General features: G+C 53.0%; 8 protein-coding genes across 8 annotated transcripts; 1 reads left to right on the forward strand and 7 right to left on the reverse strand.

Annotated features, from left to right (window-relative positions):
• Positions 1-6: 6 nt before the first annotated feature.
• Positions 7-1,382, reverse strand: C7974DRAFT_232965 (S-formylglutathione hydrolase-like protein). The gene is made up of 4 exons (XM_046137407.1): positions 913-1,382; positions 453-862; positions 221-405; positions 7-165 (listed from the first exon to the last, which is right to left on the reverse strand). Exons 1-4 carry the CDS (start codon positions 1,280-1,282, stop codon positions 138-140), a joined length of 993 nt encoding a protein of 330 aa, XP_045994872.1. The 5' UTR covers positions 1,283-1,382; the 3' UTR covers positions 7-137.
• A 128-nt stretch (positions 1,383-1,510) lies between these two features.
• Positions 1,511-2,121, reverse strand: C7974DRAFT_435768 (RNA polymerase, subunit omega/K/RPB6; the record flags this gene model as incomplete). Its single annotated transcript, XM_046145084.1, has 3 exons — positions 1,511-1,667; positions 1,724-1,990; positions 2,072-2,121. The coding sequence occupies 3 exons, from the start codon at positions 2,119-2,121 to the stop codon at positions 1,511-1,513; spliced, it is 474 nt and encodes a 157-aa protein (XP_045994873.1).
• A 200-nt stretch (positions 2,122-2,321) lies between these two features.
• Positions 2,322-4,254, forward strand: C7974DRAFT_232793 (uncharacterized protein). The gene is made up of 2 exons (XM_046137406.1): positions 2,322-2,427; positions 2,482-4,254. The coding sequence occupies exons 1-2, from the start codon at positions 2,364-2,366 to the stop codon at positions 4,086-4,088; spliced, it is 1,671 nt and encodes a 556-aa protein (XP_045994874.1). The 5' UTR covers positions 2,322-2,363; the 3' UTR covers positions 4,089-4,254.
• Positions 4,254-6,911, reverse strand: C7974DRAFT_233138 (uncharacterized protein). The gene is made up of 3 exons (XM_046137409.1): positions 6,421-6,911; positions 5,438-6,165; positions 4,254-5,322 (listed from the first exon to the last, which is right to left on the reverse strand). The coding sequence occupies exons 1-3, from the start codon at positions 6,662-6,664 to the stop codon at positions 4,420-4,422; spliced, it is 1,875 nt and encodes a 624-aa protein (XP_045994875.1). The 5' UTR covers positions 6,665-6,911; the 3' UTR covers positions 4,254-4,419.
• Positions 6,912-7,985: 1,074 nt separating this feature from the next.
• Positions 7,986-9,502, reverse strand: C7974DRAFT_233135 (uncharacterized protein). Its single transcript, XM_046137408.1, has 3 exons — positions 8,699-9,502; positions 8,394-8,646; positions 7,986-8,344 (listed from the first exon to the last, which is right to left on the reverse strand). Exons 1-3 carry the CDS (start codon positions 9,230-9,232, stop codon positions 8,010-8,012), a joined length of 1,122 nt encoding a protein of 373 aa, XP_045994876.1. The 5' UTR covers positions 9,233-9,502; the 3' UTR covers positions 7,986-8,009.
• A 2,434-nt stretch (positions 9,503-11,936) lies between these two features.
• Positions 11,937-12,749, reverse strand: C7974DRAFT_378454 (uncharacterized protein; the record flags this gene model as incomplete). Its single annotated transcript, XM_046140409.1, has 1 exon — positions 11,937-12,749. One exon carries the CDS (start codon positions 12,747-12,749, stop codon positions 11,937-11,939), a length of 813 nt encoding a protein of 270 aa, XP_045994877.1.
• A 150-nt stretch (positions 12,750-12,899) lies between these two features.
• Positions 12,900-13,623, reverse strand: C7974DRAFT_232779 (uncharacterized protein). Its single transcript, XM_046137405.1, has one exon. It carries the CDS (start codon positions 13,509-13,511, stop codon positions 13,050-13,052), a length of 462 nt encoding a protein of 153 aa, XP_045994878.1. The 5' UTR covers positions 13,512-13,623; the 3' UTR covers positions 12,900-13,049.
• A 2,309-nt stretch (positions 13,624-15,932) lies between these two features.
• Positions 15,933-17,456, reverse strand: C7974DRAFT_232775 (WD40-repeat-containing domain protein). The gene has a single exon (XM_046137404.1). The coding sequence runs from the start codon at positions 17,346-17,348 to the stop codon at positions 15,975-15,977; it is 1,374 nt and encodes a 457-aa protein (XP_045994879.1). The 5' UTR covers positions 17,349-17,456; the 3' UTR covers positions 15,933-15,974.
• Between the last annotated feature and the right edge of the window lie 99 nt (positions 17,457-17,555).

Below are 17,555 nucleotides of genomic sequence, written 5' to 3' on the forward strand. Positions count from 1 at the left end.
AGTCTTCCGGATGTCACTCTAATATTGCGCGCCCATTCATACATAGTGACGAAGAAGATTTTCAGCAATTTCATTAGTGCTGAATATATACAGTATATTTAAGCATGCATTTCCTTCTTTTTATCCGAGTGTGCGTCCTACAACTTGTGTCTACCGCTCGAATCGCTTCTACGGCGATCAGCATATGAAACTCGGTCATATAGTTCGATTCACATACTACGCGTTCAGGTGCTTAGCCGCCCAATCGACATGGTCATCCGCAAAAGAGGCCATGAAGAAGTAGCTGTGGTCGTAGTCGGGCTGGAGGCGGAGCTGGATGCCCTTGTCGTTACCCGCCTGCTTGGCTGCCTCGATAAAGTTCTCTGGTAGCAGCTGCTTCTGCTTGTAGAAGTTGTCGCCGGTGCCCTATGATTAATTAGCTTTACTTAAAGCAACATTGTGGGAGTACGCACAACATCAATGAGGATCTCAAGTGGCCCCTTCCATTGCTTAACAAGCTCTGTAGCATCGTGCTTTTTCCACTCTTCCTGGTCGTCGCCAATGTACCCCTTGAAGGCCTTCTGCCCCCAAGGTGCGTTGATGGGGTTGGCGATGGGTGCGAATGCGGAGACAGACTTGTACATTCCAGGGTTCTTGAGGAACAAAGTCAAGGCACCGTGTCCGCCCATACTGTGACCAGTGATGCTGACCTTGCTCGAATCGAGCTCCTTGAATTGTGAGAAGAGAGCCTCAGGAAGCTCCTTTGTGATGTATGAGTACATGTTGTAGCCCTTGGTCCATGGCTCCTTGGTTGCGTCGATGTAGAATCCGGCACCAGACCCGAAGTCGTAGGACTCGTCCTCGCCTTCGATGTTCAGACCCCCTGATTGAGACGTTAGTCAGGTGCACACCAATCAATGACAGATAGCGCACTTGGTGATGTATCTGGGTATACGATGGCGATGCCGTGCTTGCTGGCACCGTGCTGGAAGAAGCCCTTCTCCGAGCAGTTGGCCGCTGTGCAAGTGAGACCAGACAAATAGAACAACACTGGGACCTTTGCGCCGGACTTCAGTGCCTGAGGCGGCAGGTAGACATTCAGAGCCATGTCTGTGTTGGTGCTCGACGACTTGTGCTTGAGCTGGAGCAGCTTGCCCCCGAAGGAGGCAATGGTGCCTGTGGTTTCGAAAGACATGATGGTTCGTCGGGTATGGTAGGAGAGGAAGCTGTGGTGGTGGAAGCGTGGTGGTGCTGTATACTGCGTCAATGGACGGCGCAACGGGAGTTTTGAAGCTGCCCTCATTAGTGACGTTGGCGGGGTAGCTTTAGGGCGGAATTGCCAAATTAAGATGTCGGATCCGCGCCGGTGCACGTAGACATGCGGACAAGACTTGGGACTTGCGTGAAACTCGGTTCTGATTCGGGGAGGTATAGAAGCGCAGCTCTCAACGCCGAAGATACCCCGTCATACTTTCAGTTTTCCTACCCAAAACTCCAAACCCAATGCAGCCAAGACGAACACCCAAGTACCTTATATCAGCAGCTCCTCGCAGGTCCAGTCCTCGTAGAAGCCGTCGGGCAGGTATCTCCGTACGACAAGGGGGATCTTCTTCTCGCGCAGCTCCTTGGCCGCAATTTGAAGGGGATCTGTCATGCCCTCGACATCGATCAGGACAGGAGCGTTTCCACTGCATGCATGTCAGCCATAATCACCCTCTATATCCTATACCAGCACATGTCATACCTAATCTGCAATGCCCTTGTGCCGAGTACACGCGCCTTCTCATACTTTGTCATGTAGGGCGTTGTTGTACGGTTCTCGTTGGCGACCTTCTTCGCCTTCTCAGCATCGACTGAGTTCTTGGCCTTGTCCTTCGCCGCAGCTGCAGCGTTTGCATCTCCAGACACCACGATATTGTCGTCGACGTCGGGATCCTCGCCGCCCTCAGCGTCGTCAATGTCGTCCATAATTTCTGGTTCTGCCTCCTCGTCGAAGTCGATAACGCCGCCACTGCCTCAAGTCAGCCTCTGTCTTCTGCGCCCTGCTGCGATAATGCGCCATAGCTGCGCGTGTGAAGAAGCCTGGACATACTCGTAGCCATCGTCGCCAAAGCCACCGTCGTCGCCGCCGTAATCAGACATGGTCGCGAGCGGAGTTTATGTGTGGGCGTGTGGTTTGGGTAGCGTGTGAGGTACGCGGCGTGACGTTGCGAGCTGGTGCTGGGTCGTAGGGTGTCTAAGAGTAGCCGCAACAAAAAGGCTCCTTCAATCGCGCGCCAATCAACTGCACACGCCAAGAGTTCGAAAACAGGCTCCACAATAATTTGCCAGCGCCATCTGCGGACTTCGCTTCCGATGCATTCGCAGACATCGCAGACATCGCAATGGCTGTGAAACGCAAGACAGATGGCAGCGGTGCCCCCGTGTCACAGAAAAAGTCCCGCACCGGTAATTACATATCCTCCATAGCCATGACGTCGCGTCCTTGCTGACAACACCCAGCCTCTCAGCCGGCTTCCCCAGACTTGGACTGGGCTTCAGACGATTCGGCGGATCTGAAGGTGAACTTCACCGATAGCGGTGCCCGTCGAGCACACAGCGAGGCTCGCCGAACATGGAACTTCGTCTGCGACGTCGAAGGCTGTGGCCAGCGCTTCAACCGACCATGCCGTCTCGAATCCCATATGCGTAGCCACAAGAAGGAGCGACCCTTCGCCTGCACCGAGCCTGGCTGCGACAAGACTTTCCCTCGGAAGGATCACTTACAACGACATCTGAGAAACGGTCACAGTGGTCCCGGCGAGCAGGCAGCACACGCGTGTGAGTGGGAGGGCTGCGGAAAGGCATTCACATCCGCTGGCCGACTCCAGCGCCACAAGGATGTCCACGATTCGAAGCTATACTGCACAGGTTACCCACCTTGCCGCGAAGCGTTCAGAAAGCAGACAGCACTTGAGGCGCATATCAAGGGTCAGCATTTGGACGTCAAGCCGTATCCTTGCACTTTCATCGATCCCGAGACAAATGAGCGGTGTACAAAAGGATATCAGACTGGGAATGCGCTGAAAAAGCACATATCCAACTCGCATGTAGAGAAAAAGGAGGAAGCAGTGTACTGCATGCTGTGCATTACTCCTGGCACAGAGGCAGAAACACTCAAAACCGACTCTGGCATTGTCATGATACCGAAGAACCCGCTTGCGTTCACCACATCTGAAGACCTGCGTCTGCACTCTCTCGAATGTCACCCCCCGGTGTGCCCTGAGTGCGGTCAAAGGTTCAAGAACGAAGCGAACCTCAAGTCCCACACCGAAACTGTCCATAGCGACACTGCCGCGCGCTACCCCTGCCCGGAAACACACTGTGATGCTATCTTCACACGCAAACACAACCTCACCGTACACGTTCAAAGTGTACATGAGGACCAGTTTAGATACCAATGCGTTCCCACCGCAGTTTCCAACTCGAAACACACCGATCTCGCAGGCTGGAACGGCGAGAACGCATGCGGTCACTCATTCAAGGCGAAGTCCTCCCTCGATAACCACATTCGCACGCATCATCTCGGCCAGGGCAACCGTAAAGAGCGCCGACTCGCAGCGAAGAGCAGGAAGAAGGAGGATCCCTCCATGCTTACACTGCTGACCGGCGTGGGATACGACAACGAGCGTGATATCTCTTGCATCAACATGGACTGCGAGTTCCGCTTCCACCGCGATGTTGACCTGCGACGCCATCTGAGAGCAACGCACGACATGACCGAAGACGAGGCGAGCGCAGCAATTCTAGAGCGCGACGCCGCAGCCGGTGGACAGTTCTGGATCGGTGGACTCAATCCTGGCGAGGAGCTGGGTCTGTTCGAGAGCGCGACGCCCAGCATGCCGCACACGCCTATGCCGTATTTTGCTGAGGGCGCAGCATTGGGCGCTGACGGGAAGATGATGGATGGGTTGTTTGACCAGCGCTTTGATCAGCTGAGTCTGTTCAACGAGGAGGCGGATATGGATGCCATTATGGGTATGGGCGATTTGGCACCCGCTGTTGATGCGGGTGAAGGGCTGCAGTGGGACATGCTTGCACCCGTGGAACACTACAACAGCACAGGCTAGAGGCACACGACGAGATATTGCATTGTGATAGTATTCCCAGCGAGCGACACAGATACCCAAACATGCGCAACATCAGCGACGTTACTTTACACACTTGACTCATCCACACGAAAGTTATATCTTGAACAAATCAATTGCACTATATATGAGATCATTCTATGTAGTATGTAGTATGCGCGCGATATCGCATCGACCTGGTATCTTCTTCGTATGGACATAGGAAATCAATAAACCCCACCAGCAACCCACAAAACGCCGTTCATGCAGATCCAGCCTGTCTAGCCAGTACCGTAACCACGCGCGGCCCAGCGCACTCCCATCAGCCACCCTGCTACCTTGGTGTCAGCGCCTCGGCGCGCTCCCGCGAATCCACCTTGGCCATCGAGCGCCCCCTGCCCGCCCGCTCGGACTCCTCATATTCCTCAAGATCCACATCCTCAACGAGCACCTTCGGCCCAGCGTCCACAGTCTCATTCTCCCTCGCGCGCAGCAGCGCGCCCAGATCCCGCCCAGGCACCATCATCAGCTCTTCGCTGCAGCCGCGGCAGATGCGCAGCTGGCACCAGGTGCAGCTAAACTTGCGGTCTGTCTCGTTGCTGTGGCACACCATGCAGCCCATGGGCTGGAAGACGTTGTTGGACCAGACGTTTGTGCGGTGGGAGGTGTAGCAGTGGAGTTGCGAGGGAGTGATGCGGGGGATGAGGTTGACTTTGAGCGGGATGGGGCGCTTAGTGAGAGGGGTGAAGGGTGGTGCTTCGATCTCGGTCTGTGTGTCGGCTTCTTCGGCAAGCGTGGTGCTGGAAAGCGAGGGGTGGGTTGTGATGAAGGTCGATTGGGGCGCTGGGGCGGTCGAGGGACGGACAGAGGGACTGGGCTCTGGAGGGTCGAGGGACGTTGTGCGCATAGGAAACGCGGGCTGAGCCGAGAGTGTTGATGCTGGAGCAGCTGGGGAGGGCAGCGAGGGCACTTCTTCGGTCTGTTGCTCGGCCATCTCCTCGGTTGACCCAGCATCTTGCTCTTCGATCTGCTTTTGCATAGGCGGGACCTGCTGCTGTTCACCGGGCCCTTCGTAGCTGAATGGTCTGTTGCCCTCGGATGGTGGCGGAAGCGGCTTCATGGGGGAAATCTCGTTGTCTAGTCGGATCTCCGGCTTTAACGTCGGCGACGGTGTCATCTCAGGCGTGGTGACCTCCTTCTTCATCATCGTTGGGACAGGAGGGGCGGGCCTTTGAGCCTGTAATAACTCGTCAGTCACAGTGTCCGATTCGTGGGAATAGCTGAGTTCTGACCTCGTAATATCAAGGCTACCGTAGGAACACTGGCGATGGGAAGGGGAGGTCAATAAGTACCTTCAAGATGTTGAAGCCTGTGCTGCTTTTGCCACGTGCGTGAAGAGGCGACATCGGCTGCTTGGTACGAGGATTTGATGGAAGTCCGATGCCCATGAGAGCTTTGCGAGGCGGCGACGGGACAGCCTTCTCGTCCGGTGGTGTGGGCGGCAGCTGGCTGTTGGTAGGAATTTCGATCTGAATTGGAATACTGCTCTGTACGGCGTCTACGACACCACCAGCACTCGTCTCTCGTGGCGCAGAAGTGGGTGCAGATGTGGGCTTTCCACCACGAGGGCCGTTTTTCAGCTCGAGCAAACTGACAAACTTTCTGACACCTGATTCAGGAACAGCCTTCCGCTTGACTGATGGTGCTGCAGCGATAGCCTCCTCGTTCGAAGACTTGCCATCTTTTTGAGAGTGGAAAGAGTCATTCCGCTCAAGCTCACTCTTGGACGGTTTGTGACCCATGGTCGCGGGCTGTAGCTCCTTTCGTCTGATGGATCGTTCCGGTGGTGTAGGCGGTAGCTCCTTGCTGTCAGGAATAACTGAGGACGGAAGCGGCTGCACTTGTGGGAAGACAATAGGTGTAGGTGGGATATGAGCGGTGGCTCCGTTGCTCACGTATAGGTTAAGAGAAGGTGGTGTTCCGCTGCGGGAAAGGCTGCGTGATGTGATACGCGTTCTGGGAGTCTGATCTAGCGAGCCATTGCGCGAACCTTTCGAAGAGATAGACGACGTGTCGTCTTCTGTTAAATGTTAGCAAATATGACCTACGTGAGTGGTTACGTCGTGCAATGCTGCGCTGCTTCCCAGTGTCACCCGAACAGAAAGCAAAAGAAAACATGGCTCGATGATCATCACAATCATGAGTGTCTGCTAAACCATAGACTCACGGTGAATGCTGACGCGTCAAGTGATGCCAAGCCAGCGACCGGAGTAGTGTCATGCATCGGCACCCCTCAGGTAATCATTGGAACCAAATTACAGGGAACACTGCTTACCTCTCAATTGGAATTTTGTGTTCATTCGCTCAATAGCTTCCGCTTTTGGGTCTCTCAGGCTGTCCGTACGTGGAGGAGGTGGTGGCAGTTCTTTGAATGCGGGTGCGAGGCTCGGCTTTGGTGACGCTTCCTCCACGTCGTAGGAGTCTTCGTAGATGTAGTCGTCCAAGAGCTCGCTGACCACATCTTGTCGCGAGGACGGAGCAGCAAGTGTGGCACCATGTTGGGCCATGACTTCAGTCATGATATCGTAGTGAGTATCGTGCGTCTAAGTGATGAGGAGGTCGATGCAATGATATCGAATTGCGGCTATGTATGGAACGTGGTGGCCGCTGACCGCAAAGAGCAAGTGATAAAAGAGTGTAATGAATGAGCGAATGTAAAAGAAAGTGGTTCCCGAACCAATTAATATCAGAGAAAAGTGAGTAATGACTGAATTAGAGGAGAGCAGGAGAGAACGCGCAAGATGTTGGCGGCGAAGATGGCCGTCTCAGGTAAGGAAAGAACATGGATCATAAGGGACAGGCGAGCGGCGGGCCCATCAAACATTCATGCGTTTGTTGCCCTGTCAGGCTTCTTCCTGACCTGTCGCAAGATCGAACTCCGTTGAGGGCGGGTTTACCCTGCAAGGATTGAATGCATTGGAGATTTGAGGATCACCCCGAAGCCCCTCCGGCACGGGATCGGTTACCGCAGTCACTTGAGCGGGAAGTGCGAATGAACATCAAAGTTGGCTACTCAACGTGCCCGAGGCATGTTATACTCGTCATGTTGCAGATTCGAAAAGGCCCAAAGAGTTGCACCTCTGCTGCATTTAGGGGTCGACTGAAGGAAGCTGAGGCTTACAACGCCGCAGGGTCTCGGTTGCACTGAACCCCGCGGCACGTGACGATGTCTACCGTGTTTCAGGATGCGCATCCCAGTCTTTTAGCCCTATGAAGAGATGTCAGACCGTGCTAGACCCACAGTGAACGCGTTGACGTGTGACGTTTATACTATGACAGTACACTGGCTCTCTTCTCGGTCTTGACCATGATGTGGCCCAGCTTAGCCCTGCTACTTTACACTGATCGCCTGAAACGTCGCCCAGGGAGTGGGGCGAAATGACGATGTACACGGGTTGCTCGATATCGGCTGTGGAAGTGCAACGTTGTACACGATTGCGGCAGATAAATTGTGTGAAATTTGGGATATAATTCCCAGGGTCATGGTGCAATGGCCCTGGCCATCTCAGAATTGGTGATCCAATCGGAAGATGCAAATATCTATTGCGGTTTCCAAATTAATTCTTGTTTGGGTTCTGCGTCCAATCTCATTCTATGTGCGTGCGAACGTTTCCGCACATTCCTCCTCATGCTCACCAAGTACCCAAACGCCGGTACCTTTCCAGGACAGGGGCTGAGGGTTCTCAACCGCTTCCACAACAATCGATCCGTTCCAATGGGTATTCGTTGCCAGTCATGCGCCGGTCAAAAAACAAAACCAAAACCAAAAATACCCAATGCGCCGTCGCTAATGAGTGAAGGCCGTAGCCTCCGATAAGGGCTGTGATATAATAGAGACAAGAAACAGAGGCAGGCATGCCTCCTTCACTGAAAAATGCAAAGAACAAACATTAAAATTAAGGCGAGTGTTGGTGTGAGAGACGCACTCGAAGATGGAGCGGCAGCTCCCTTCAGTGGGGCAGCAGTGATGTTGACGAATCTCGACCCACAGGAAATGGAGAGCTGTTGAGCAGCTGAGGTGTAGGTTTTGCTGAGCGGTTGCGTGGCGTTGTTGGCGAAGTTTGCGAAGATCGCCATGGAATCTTGCAGACACGAGTTGCAGGTGGGCCGGGATCCTCCTGGAAGTTCCTGGCCGATAGGTAGATAGAATGCGTAACTATCGGTAGGCGAGGATGAGTTGCTCACTGCGTTGGCGAAACCTTCGACAGTTAGTCAGACATACGTTCCGCGAAGTTCCGGACAACTCACAGTAATTCCCGTCATCGTCACGCAAACAGCTCGCTTGGTACGACGGTTTATATGCCACGAGCCCATTGTAGGCTTGAAGCACGATAGGATTGTCGTTGTTGTAGTCGGTTTGACATGCTGTTTCGGCCAGTAGCTCTCTCGCAAAGCCATTTAGTATTGATGTACACTGAGTCTCATTGACAGCGCATGTTGCCTCAAGAGTCTGAGTGATGCGGAAGAAGGACTTGGAAGCATCAAAGAAGCTACTTGATGTCTGTGCTGGATCAGTACGGGGACTCTTGCGGAATTGCCGCGAATGTACGCACCTGCAGCAGCAATGAGAATGGGTGACATTTGTTAAGAGCTTCGCTTGTAACCAGCTTGCTCATGTAAGTCGCACAAGAGTTCGTAAAATTATTCGAGAGGCCCGTGTCAAAAGGCTTGGGCACTTGGAAGTCCGGGGCAGAGCTGCTCGAAGCCGTTGCGAGGGACCGTTTCGATGGGGGTGCGGATAGCGTCGTCGTGGCATCCTCGTTGGTAAGTGTTGGAGGCATCAACAGCGGAATTATCGGAGGCGGCCGGGTATCAAGATACAATGACGATCCTTTCCACAGGTCGTCAACGACAGCAAGTCGATCACCATGTGGTTCTGTAGCGGAGACGGCGCCGAGCAGGGAACTCCAGGACAGTAATACGACGAGCACTGAGAGCAACACGGACGGCGATGACCTGCTTGTATATAAGGAGAACGTGCCGCGGCGCAATCTATTCTCGTGCTTCCTCTTCCGTACTGGATGGTGCGACAATGGGGCACGGTGCATGATTGGTGACTCGCGTTTCGCGAATGGCGGGAACTCCATAACTTATGTTTTTTCAACCGTCAGGCACGGCTGTTATGTTTTACGGCGCTGCCTCAGGTTCACAGGGCATGTCCGCCTGGTGCGAGATTCGAGCAGCAGTCGTGGCGTTCAGGGTGGCTTCGCTGTGTTGATTGTCACTGTGGACGCCTGGAATCCTCCGGGCAATGGTTTGCGGCCCAGGAACGTGGGCGATGACAGCCAGGTGGATTAAGGAAGCAGCCGCGAATCTGGCAATGTCGATCGTCGCCCGAAAGAATAAATAAGGACTGTTCTCCCGGTGTTCTTCGTTTGATTATCAAGGTCGAAAATTTGTACCACAATGGGAGCAGCCGTCCTTATGTTGAATATTGCCATGGAGCTTGCAGGCAGCCTCCAAGCCACCAATGCTAGCCAGCAGACATGTTAATAAAGCCACGCGCCGCCTCCTTGCGATCAGATTCCCACTGCTCGGCTCACGACTGGCATTGCAATTCGGCTGTTCGCCCTAAGGTGTCGAGCGAGCCGCCGCTGATAGGCGGCCTAGTGATTCGTTTAAGCAAAGTCAATATGCCCTTGCCTGATCTAGTCGCCAAGCGGCTCTGGTAGCCCCTGGCCGCGCTCCATGAGGCCAGAACCCTCGTAAGCCTGTCAAAACCTGCAGCCCTGCACGGCGGCGCTGCTCGATCTGTTGTCGTGCAGAGGGTCTTCGATAGTCTAGCGGCCCGTTGAAAGGTACGCAATGCATCTTCATGGCCAGTTTGAGTTCGGGCAGAGACCGGCACAGAGGTCGCCAACCCAAGCACTTGCTACACAAGCATGATGAGCATGAGCATTCTGCTGCTGTTGAGCGACGGGAGTAACTCGGGAAGAGAGGCGGTGCTGAGACGGTTGGGTTAAGTGACACTCGACACGGCTTCACAGGAATGCTGCTGGCCGTGCAGTCGTTCCCTCCGTTTTGCCAAGCTAAATTTCGATAAACACCAGCGCCATCCTTCACCCCTCGATTGCATCGCCAGCTGACAACGTCAGCACGACCGGTGTCAGGCTGTAGTCTTTCCGGTTCACTTCTCGACGATTCGATGCGTATGCAAACGCCAGCGGTCTGTCACTCTGCTCGACCACGTTTTGGTGGGGTTCTGGACTGTGGTCCTTTCCTCAGCTCTCGCGTCTCTTCTTAACAGCTCACCTATAGTTTATAGTGCGCAGCACCTCATCTCCCAACACCTGCCAATTGCGCTCGTCATACACACTTTCTGCGTTCGTCGAATATTCTTATCAACAAACAGCGGCCTTGCATGCAAGACAGTGCCCTTGTGCATAAACAAAGGCTAGGGGCACGTTTGCCTGCTACCAAGAGTTGCAACATGCTACATACAGCCTTTGCGAGACGTCAATGCCCCAGCTTTTCGCTTCAGCTTGCCAGAATTCGGCTCAAGCTTACCACAATTTGCGCACCTCGACTGCGGGGAATCACGTCTGAAGGTACACCTTCCTCAGCTGACAGTCGCTGACCGAGATGCCGCCCGCAACACCTTTGGGTATCGCGAGACCTAATCAAAACCGGACGAATCACCATTCGCAATACGGCCGTATATGTTGGGCGGTATCCTTTGCATAGACGAGAGCCCATCAGGTCTTACACCCATGTTCTTCTGGAGTTGCCTTCGTCAACCAGCACAAGCCTCTTCTTGCTCTCAACTAAGGCAGATGTCTCTCTTAGTCTGGGGTTCTTGAGACCAGAACATCAGACCGTTGCATCCTGAACCTGCAATCAAACCTAACGGTTGCATTAGGTAGATCGGAAAGTTCTCCGAGATGCCACTGCAGCTAATGGGATGCTGGCGGAACAACGACCATCGGGTTGAGTTCGACGTACCTGAAGATACACCGAGACTTAGCAAATTTCGATTGACCTTTGGATCTGTAGCGCTGAGTTCCTGTCAGGGGAGACTTTCAGTACAACCTTGAGCAAGATCTTATCGTTTATTCTAAAGCTGCATCTCGCTGAAGTCGGGCCGTTACTCACTGATACATCGGCAGAAACGACGTTCTTCACGGCATGATGCACTTGTCTGCTGCTTACTTTCGAAGAATGTTGTGTATATCTGCGTATAAGTTGAGCCTGATGTCAAAAACGAGCCGGACATCCTGCAGTGTACTCAACGTCCCGCCAAATTGGGGCATCGCCATCGGCTGACGTCTATCGTCATGATATGGTTTCGATCCGGCTACTACACGGTGTTGCACAGATGTAGGTACAAATATTTCGATTCAAACGTCCCGTCGAGGATTTTCCTCTAGATGAGTGAATGATTGCGCCCTTTGTGCGCATCATACAGCCTTTCTTCCTTCGTTACATCAGATTTCGACAAGAGCTGCTAAAAACCCTGCGATGGCATCAGTGCCCGTTACTCAGACTTCCCTATAGTTTCCAAACATGTACTGAGGTCAGAGCTCTGACTCCTATCATCTTCTAAAGAGGTGATGATGACGTTGACGAGCACACGCCAACCAAAAAGTAAGTTAGTAAGCGATCAGACATAATCGGATACACAAAAAGACTACCTTCCGGTCATGACGGTGTGTTGTTTGTTAGTTTGCTGCTCGCGTGCCTTTGACTTGAATCGAAAATCTAGCAAAGGAACACAAATAGACTGCAGTAGGACTTGAAATGCACGACTCAACACGATGATTAATTATATGTGGCCATCCCACCACCCATCGTTCACGACCTATTGTCGGACCTCCTCCAGCGGCGTCTAAAGCGCGAGACGCCAGCATTCGACTCGCCGGATACATTGCTAATTATCCCACTGCGCAGCGACGCGAGCTCCACCAATGAGTCGTGCGAAGACAATGATGCCGTAGGAGACATAGAAACGGAGCGTAAGTAGTGATTGAAAGATGGCGGTATACTGGTCTCTTGACCAGGCAGTTCGACACGTCGATCAAGATGGAGATTCTCTAGCTCAACAGGATTGGTCTGCGGGGATGTGTGATTGCTGGGTCTAGCGGACGTCTGTGTCGCAGATGATGAAGGGGGCGCATATAACTCTGAATTGGTGCCAGGTCTGGAATCTGCTTGTACACTCGTGATCTGTATTCCATGTTGGGCTGATAAGGGCTCTCGCAAGAAGTGGAGCACTTCCATGCACTGCACAGAACTCAAATGTGGCAGTGCGGTCCTGATCAGCTGGATGATGGCATCTGTCACAAGATCTTCGTTTCCGCGGATAGAGGTGAGCTGCACAAGATAGTTTGGACTTGATTGACGGTTCACTGAGCCGAAGGTTCTTATAGAGTGTTCAGCCATCGTCTCATTGAACTGTTGGCCTTCTTCCGGGATAGACTGTTCCTGTGCACGTCTCCGATATTGTAGACCAAGCTCCCTTTGCATTTGTTCGCGAACTTGCTTCTCCCACCGAGCACGCAACTTGCGCATCTGCAACATCAGTATGAATGATATACACGCAATGGCTACGTTCGCAAAGAGGATGAGAACCATCAGAAAGTTCTTTGCAGTCGGTTGGGGTTTCATAATTGCGAGCTTCGGTAGTCAAGCCCAGCAAAGGGTTTCGAGGACTGGTTCAATAAAGTGTTCGTCAAGGTATGTGAAGCCGGGCATGTCACACTTCTCCAACTGTCAGCGGGTCCGTTTCCGATCAATGTCACAACCAAAAAAGTAAACATCTGTTCGTTGAAGGCAGCAGCCCCAAGTCTGATGCTGATTTATTGAATTACACTATCCATAAGCCTATAATAGGACTTTTCATAATGATCGCTAAGTTCAAAGTATGTACAAGAAGCGTTTGAATTAGGACTGTCCGGGGTAGTTCGGTCAAACGATGACGAAGGTGAGGAAGTCGACGGCCTGGGCGCAGACGAAGTCGTCAGGGCCGTTACCACCAGCGTGGCAGTAGGTGGGAGCATCACCAATCAGGTATTTGCCTGAGAAGGGGGCAGTCTGGTGGTAGATAGCGAGGCCGAACTCGGACTCCTCGCCCTTGGTCAGGCCGAAGCGGTAGTCACTGTCGCCGCAGGTGACGACCTCAGAAGGCAGCTCAGCAACGGCACCGATTTCGCAAACGAGGTCGGTGGCATTGTCGCCGGTGAGCTTGAAAGAGGCGTTCTGGATGCCGTTGTTCTTGCGGATGTAGAGCTCGCTGATGTCAACGTTCTCGTATGTGGATGGGTCGATGGGACCGCCTCCACAGTGTGCCGGGTTGGGGCAGTCAGATGTCTGAGGAGCGGGCGCCGCGAGGGCAGCGCCGAAGAGAGCAAGTGCGGTGAAGAACTGCATTTTGATTTTGTGTGGATTGATGGTTTGAAGAGGGTTCTGGAGTGTTGAAGAGAGGATGTGATAGTGAGAACTTGTTGGATGATGGGATCAAAGTAGAGCAGAGAACCTATACTTATATCTTCTCTATCGCCTCCTGATCGACGTCACAGTCAACAATTCGCGTAGAATTCCACTTCATCGCCTCCTTCCCCATCTTTCTTGGCCCGAGCAGGGATGCAGCCGCATGTTTCGTGTGGAACTTCGTATTTCAACAGCTCTAGTCTCATTCGGTCATGGTCGTCCTACCCTGCAGAACAATTCAGCGGCAGAATGTAACCGCACGTAAAACAAAAAGCTTGTGGCAATTGTTCTCGAGAAATAAAATGCCCTTCGCACCTCGAAATAACAAACACCCGACACAAAACTACCGACATTTGAAAAAACAGGCCATTGAGAGCCACGTCGGACTGCAGGACGATGCAGAGATTTGTTCATTTGCTGTTGTTCATGCCTGTATGTTGCTAAATCGGGCGACAGCAAGGCTGCACTTCCTTTAGCAGGCAGGGATCGTCCCGCAGCCACTTCCGCTCGCCGTCAAATGACGCCGAGGGTCACATCACATAAATTGGCGTTAACTTGTTCAACGCTTGATCGTGAAGATCAGTGTGCGTGAATTACCTGTGAGCGGAGGCAGTGTGGAGCAGTACTAGATAAGGCCATGTTGCGAACTGCATGATGAGCTCGAAGATCTAAAAGTCTAAACCGACGACGACGTCTCCAGGGTTGGTTACTCAGCGAGGCGTGCGCTTTGCGTCCGAATTACCCTGTAGCTGTAAGTGACAGCCTCGTTCTGAAAGAAAGTGATAGCGGCGACTTCATATCGATGATGTCACAGCTCCGCTGCGCAACGACCATCCATGGATGGTACGGCAAGTGACCTCGTATTCACGAGGCTTGGGCTTCGGCCTTTCCACCCGATCCGAAGGATGTGCACTGACTGTGGTCGTCGACATGGCAGTGTCCAACGCATGAATTGGAGTTCTGTAAAGATCAAAGCTTCCTATTTAGGTACTCAACTGACCAGCAAGCATCACGTGCCCGATGTTTAGCAACCTTCCTATTTAGTACATGGCCTCGGTACGTCGGGCGGACACAGGTCACGAATGCGTCGTGCATCGTTGCTGAACAGAGCTTGAGGGCGAGCACTCTGCCCTCTTGGATGGGACGAACCTTGAACAAACACCGGGGACTCATTCAATCATTGTTGGGACCTGTAAATGCCCGTCAATGATTAGGTACGACAACAGTGCAGGCTTCGTTTGAGGATTCAGCCACATGGGAGACTGCACATTCAATGTCCCCCAATTGCAAAGCAGTATCTCCAAGGTCGCAAAGGTCTGGATTATTCAATACATCATCAGATCGAAAGAAGAAAAGAGAACGCGCTTCTTCCGCCGCCCTACCCACGATGGGAACGATGCTCCGCTGTAGCCAAATTGTCGGATTCACGGGTGTAACACACTTCGTTTCTTGCGGACCCCAGACCTATCCACCAAACCTTCAATTGCCAATACAAACTAGATCCCACATATCTGCGCATTCTACTTCACGGGCCCTCCTTAGGTCATGCAACGGCCCCAGAGTCGGCATGAACAACTTGAGCATGTCATGCGATCACCACGTCAGATGAACATAGACAGTCGCTCTGCGAGTAAACTATGTTTTCTAGGCCGTATACTTCCTTCGAGGTCTAGTGGCGATGGTTTCAATGTAAACGACCAACCCGGCGAATCAAAGGAAAACTCACTCAACGTGACAATCCTCAGACTGCCCACATAAACCCCATCGAGAAGCAAACTACTAACACCTCGTCCGATAAATATCCACAAAATCTTCGTCTTGCACAGACCGCATGCAGAGTGCCCCAACAAGCACAGACAGAGACCGACAAGTTCCGACGGGCCGTGTGGAGATATCAGCCCACTTGGAACCAGGGAAGGCGTGAGCAATGCACAAGAAGCGATCCTAGGCTTCGCAGAGCGCGTAGAGATGGGCCTGTTGCTGGCGTGTGTCGATGGGTATGTCGGACATCATTGTGTTGAGCACGAGCCCTGGATGGCGGTGAAGAAGAGTGGGTTGGGAGGGTTCGCGGAGTGGTGTCTTGGTGGACAGTTATTGAAGCCGTGTCACTGCTCCCTCGTTGTAGTGGACGAGTCGATGCTAGTGGTTGCTATTTCGATTGAGAACAACGGAGTCTGCGAGCCAGAGGCTACTGGGGAAGATGCAGGGTTAGTGGCGGTTGCAGATACTGTGAGACGTCAACCAGAAGGGCCAAGAGCAGAACACACGTCCGCAATAGTACGCTATAGCTCTGAGCTGTCGAATGGGATATGGTTTTGAAAGTATCGGTTGTTCGGGTATCATCATGCTCGTCGGCATCTCTCTATGCTAATCCACGTGCTGGTTTGCACTTTCTCCGACGCTCTAATCCCAGTACTTCAGCACACCGTTCAAGTCACCAGTGACGACCTTGGAGGTCTCGCGAGGATGCCATTGCACCGCCAGAACAGGCGCGTCACTGGCCTGGATCTTATGCCACATCTTGCACGTCTTCCAGTCCCAGAAGCATACATAACCGCCGCTGTCTCCTGAACTGACAAATTGACCGTCAGGACTGATTGCCACGTCCGGAGCATAACCAGCCACGTTGTGACCGCGGTAGCTCTTCTTGCGGTTCTGGCGGAATTTGTCGGTTGTGGAGTAGACGGTGATTTGGTTGTCTGACGATTGGAACGCAGCATATTTGCCAGAGGGGTGAGGCGCCGCGCGGACCATGGAGAACATATAGGGCTCTGCGATGAACTTGATAGGCACCGGAATGCCGTACTCCCATGCTCGGAGCGACTTGTCGTCTGATGTCGTAACAAAGCGGCGGTTCTCGTCGCAGAAGGTGATCGTGTTGACAGGGCCAAGGTGGTGGTCGTACTCCTGCACCATCTCGCCGCTTCTTGTGTCGTACTGCATGATCTTCTTGTCGCTCATACCGGCAAGGAACTCGTGCGGGGTGCTGGGGTTGATGCGCACGACGTGAGGCGTCTTCCCGGTAGTGAATTTGTTCAAACACTTTCCAGTCTCCGTGTCCCACAGCTTCATAAAGCGATCATAACTTGCAGAGATGAACTGCGATCCATCAGGGTTGAAGTCAATATCATTGACAGACTTCGTGTGGCCGGAGTAGGTTCGTAGGAGCTCTCGCTTATGGTACGTGTCCCAGAGGGCAATCTTAGAGTCTGCCGAAGCAGACAGAAGAAGATGGCCACTGTCTGGGAAGAACCGTACTTGTGTTATAGATTTGGTATGGTACTTGTATGTGTGCACAAGCTTCTTCGGTATGAAGTTCTTGGGTTCGTACTCTCCGGTAAGCTTGATAACCAGGTCATTCGGAATGTGCATATAAGATCGGCCCTGATAGTCGTATTGCTGACTGCCCTTGAACTCTGTCGTTTCACCCTCGGCCTCGGTGTCGTGATAGTCGGTGCCAGCCAGCTTCTTCGGCGCCGCCGTTGGATTTTCTTCGATATCGTCCTCCTCGTATATGATTTCCACCTCTTCATCGCTGCCGAACTCATCATCAGAGGCCGCATCAGGCCTTTCTTCCTCGTACCGCGCCCACGGGCCCTTATATGCGCCTGCGCCAACTACCACACTCGTGTCGCCCTTGCCTTCCCGCTTTCTCTTCTTGGAGTTCTGCCCCCCTTCTGTTGCTCGGTGCCCTTGGCGAAATGTGTGGTCGCTGATGAACGTTTCGGCAGCAAATCCAGTAGGCACGCGCCCAGCGCCTTTTCCTGGTGCAGCCATGATCGGTGTCCAGGGACGAAGGGGGAGAATGTAGTAGATGGATGTAGCGAGAGGATCCGGATGCCGGTGCGCTCACGGATAGTTCACGGTGTTGCCTGGTAGAGAGGACTGGTGGGCGACGAATAGCTTGAGCTTTGGGAAAATTATGGATGACTAAGCCGCCAGAAAGACTGACGCCGACAAGGTCAGACACCGGTCGCGCAAGCA

Source organism: Boeremia exigua (genome assembly GCF_020726555.1).
Source record: "Boeremia exigua strain MPI-SDFR-AT-0100 chromosome Unknown C7974scaffold_9, whole genome shotgun sequence".
NCBI lineage: Eukaryota > Fungi > Ascomycota > Dothideomycetes > Pleosporales > Didymellaceae > Boeremia > Boeremia exigua.

Coding starts and splice junctions, on each gene's coding strand:
- C7974DRAFT_232965 (XM_046137407.1), bottom strand. CDS start 1,282: ATGAGGGCAGCTTCAAAACTCCCGTTGCGCCGTCCATTGACGCAGTAT. Junction 863..912: donor ATACCCAGATACATCACCAA/GTGCGCTATCTG, acceptor CGTCTCAATCAG/GGGGTCTGAACATCGAAGGC. Junction 406..452: donor TTGAGATCCTCATTGATGTT/GTGCGTACTCCC, acceptor AATTAATCATAG/GGCACCGGCGACAACTTCTA.
- C7974DRAFT_232793 (XM_046137406.1), top strand. CDS start 2,364: ATGGCTGTGAAACGCAAGACAGATGGCAGCGGTGCCCCCGTGTCACAG. Junction 2,428..2,481: donor ACAGAAAAAGTCCCGCACCG/GTAATTACATAT, acceptor GACAACACCCAG/CCTCTCAGCCGGCTTCCCCA.
- C7974DRAFT_233138 (XM_046137409.1), bottom strand. CDS start 6,664: ATGACTGAAGTCATGGCCCAACATGGTGCCACACTTGCTGCTCCGTCC. Junction 6,166..6,420: donor CACAAAATTCCAATTGAGAG/GTAAGCAGTGTT, acceptor AACATTTAACAG/AAGACGACACGTCGTCTATC. Junction 5,323..5,437: donor CAGGCTTCAACATCTTGAAG/GTACTTATTGAC, acceptor GAGTTATTACAG/GCTCAAAGGCCCGCCCCTCC.
- C7974DRAFT_233135 (XM_046137408.1), bottom strand. CDS start 9,232: ATGGAGTTCCCGCCATTCGCGAAACGCGAGTCACCAATCATGCACCGT. Junction 8,647..8,698: donor CATTCTCATTGCTGCTGCAG/GTGCGTACATTC, acceptor GATCCAGCACAG/ACATCAAGTAGCTTCTTTGA. Junction 8,345..8,393: donor TGACGATGACGGGAATTACT/GTGAGTTGTCCG, acceptor TAACTGTCGAAG/GTTTCGCCAACGCAGTGAGC.
- C7974DRAFT_232779 (XM_046137405.1), bottom strand. CDS start 13,511: ATGCAGTTCTTCACCGCACTTGCTCTCTTCGGCGCTGCCCTCGCGGCG.
- C7974DRAFT_232775 (XM_046137404.1), bottom strand. CDS start 17,348: ATGGCTGCACCAGGAAAAGGCGCTGGGCGCGTGCCTACTGGATTTGCT.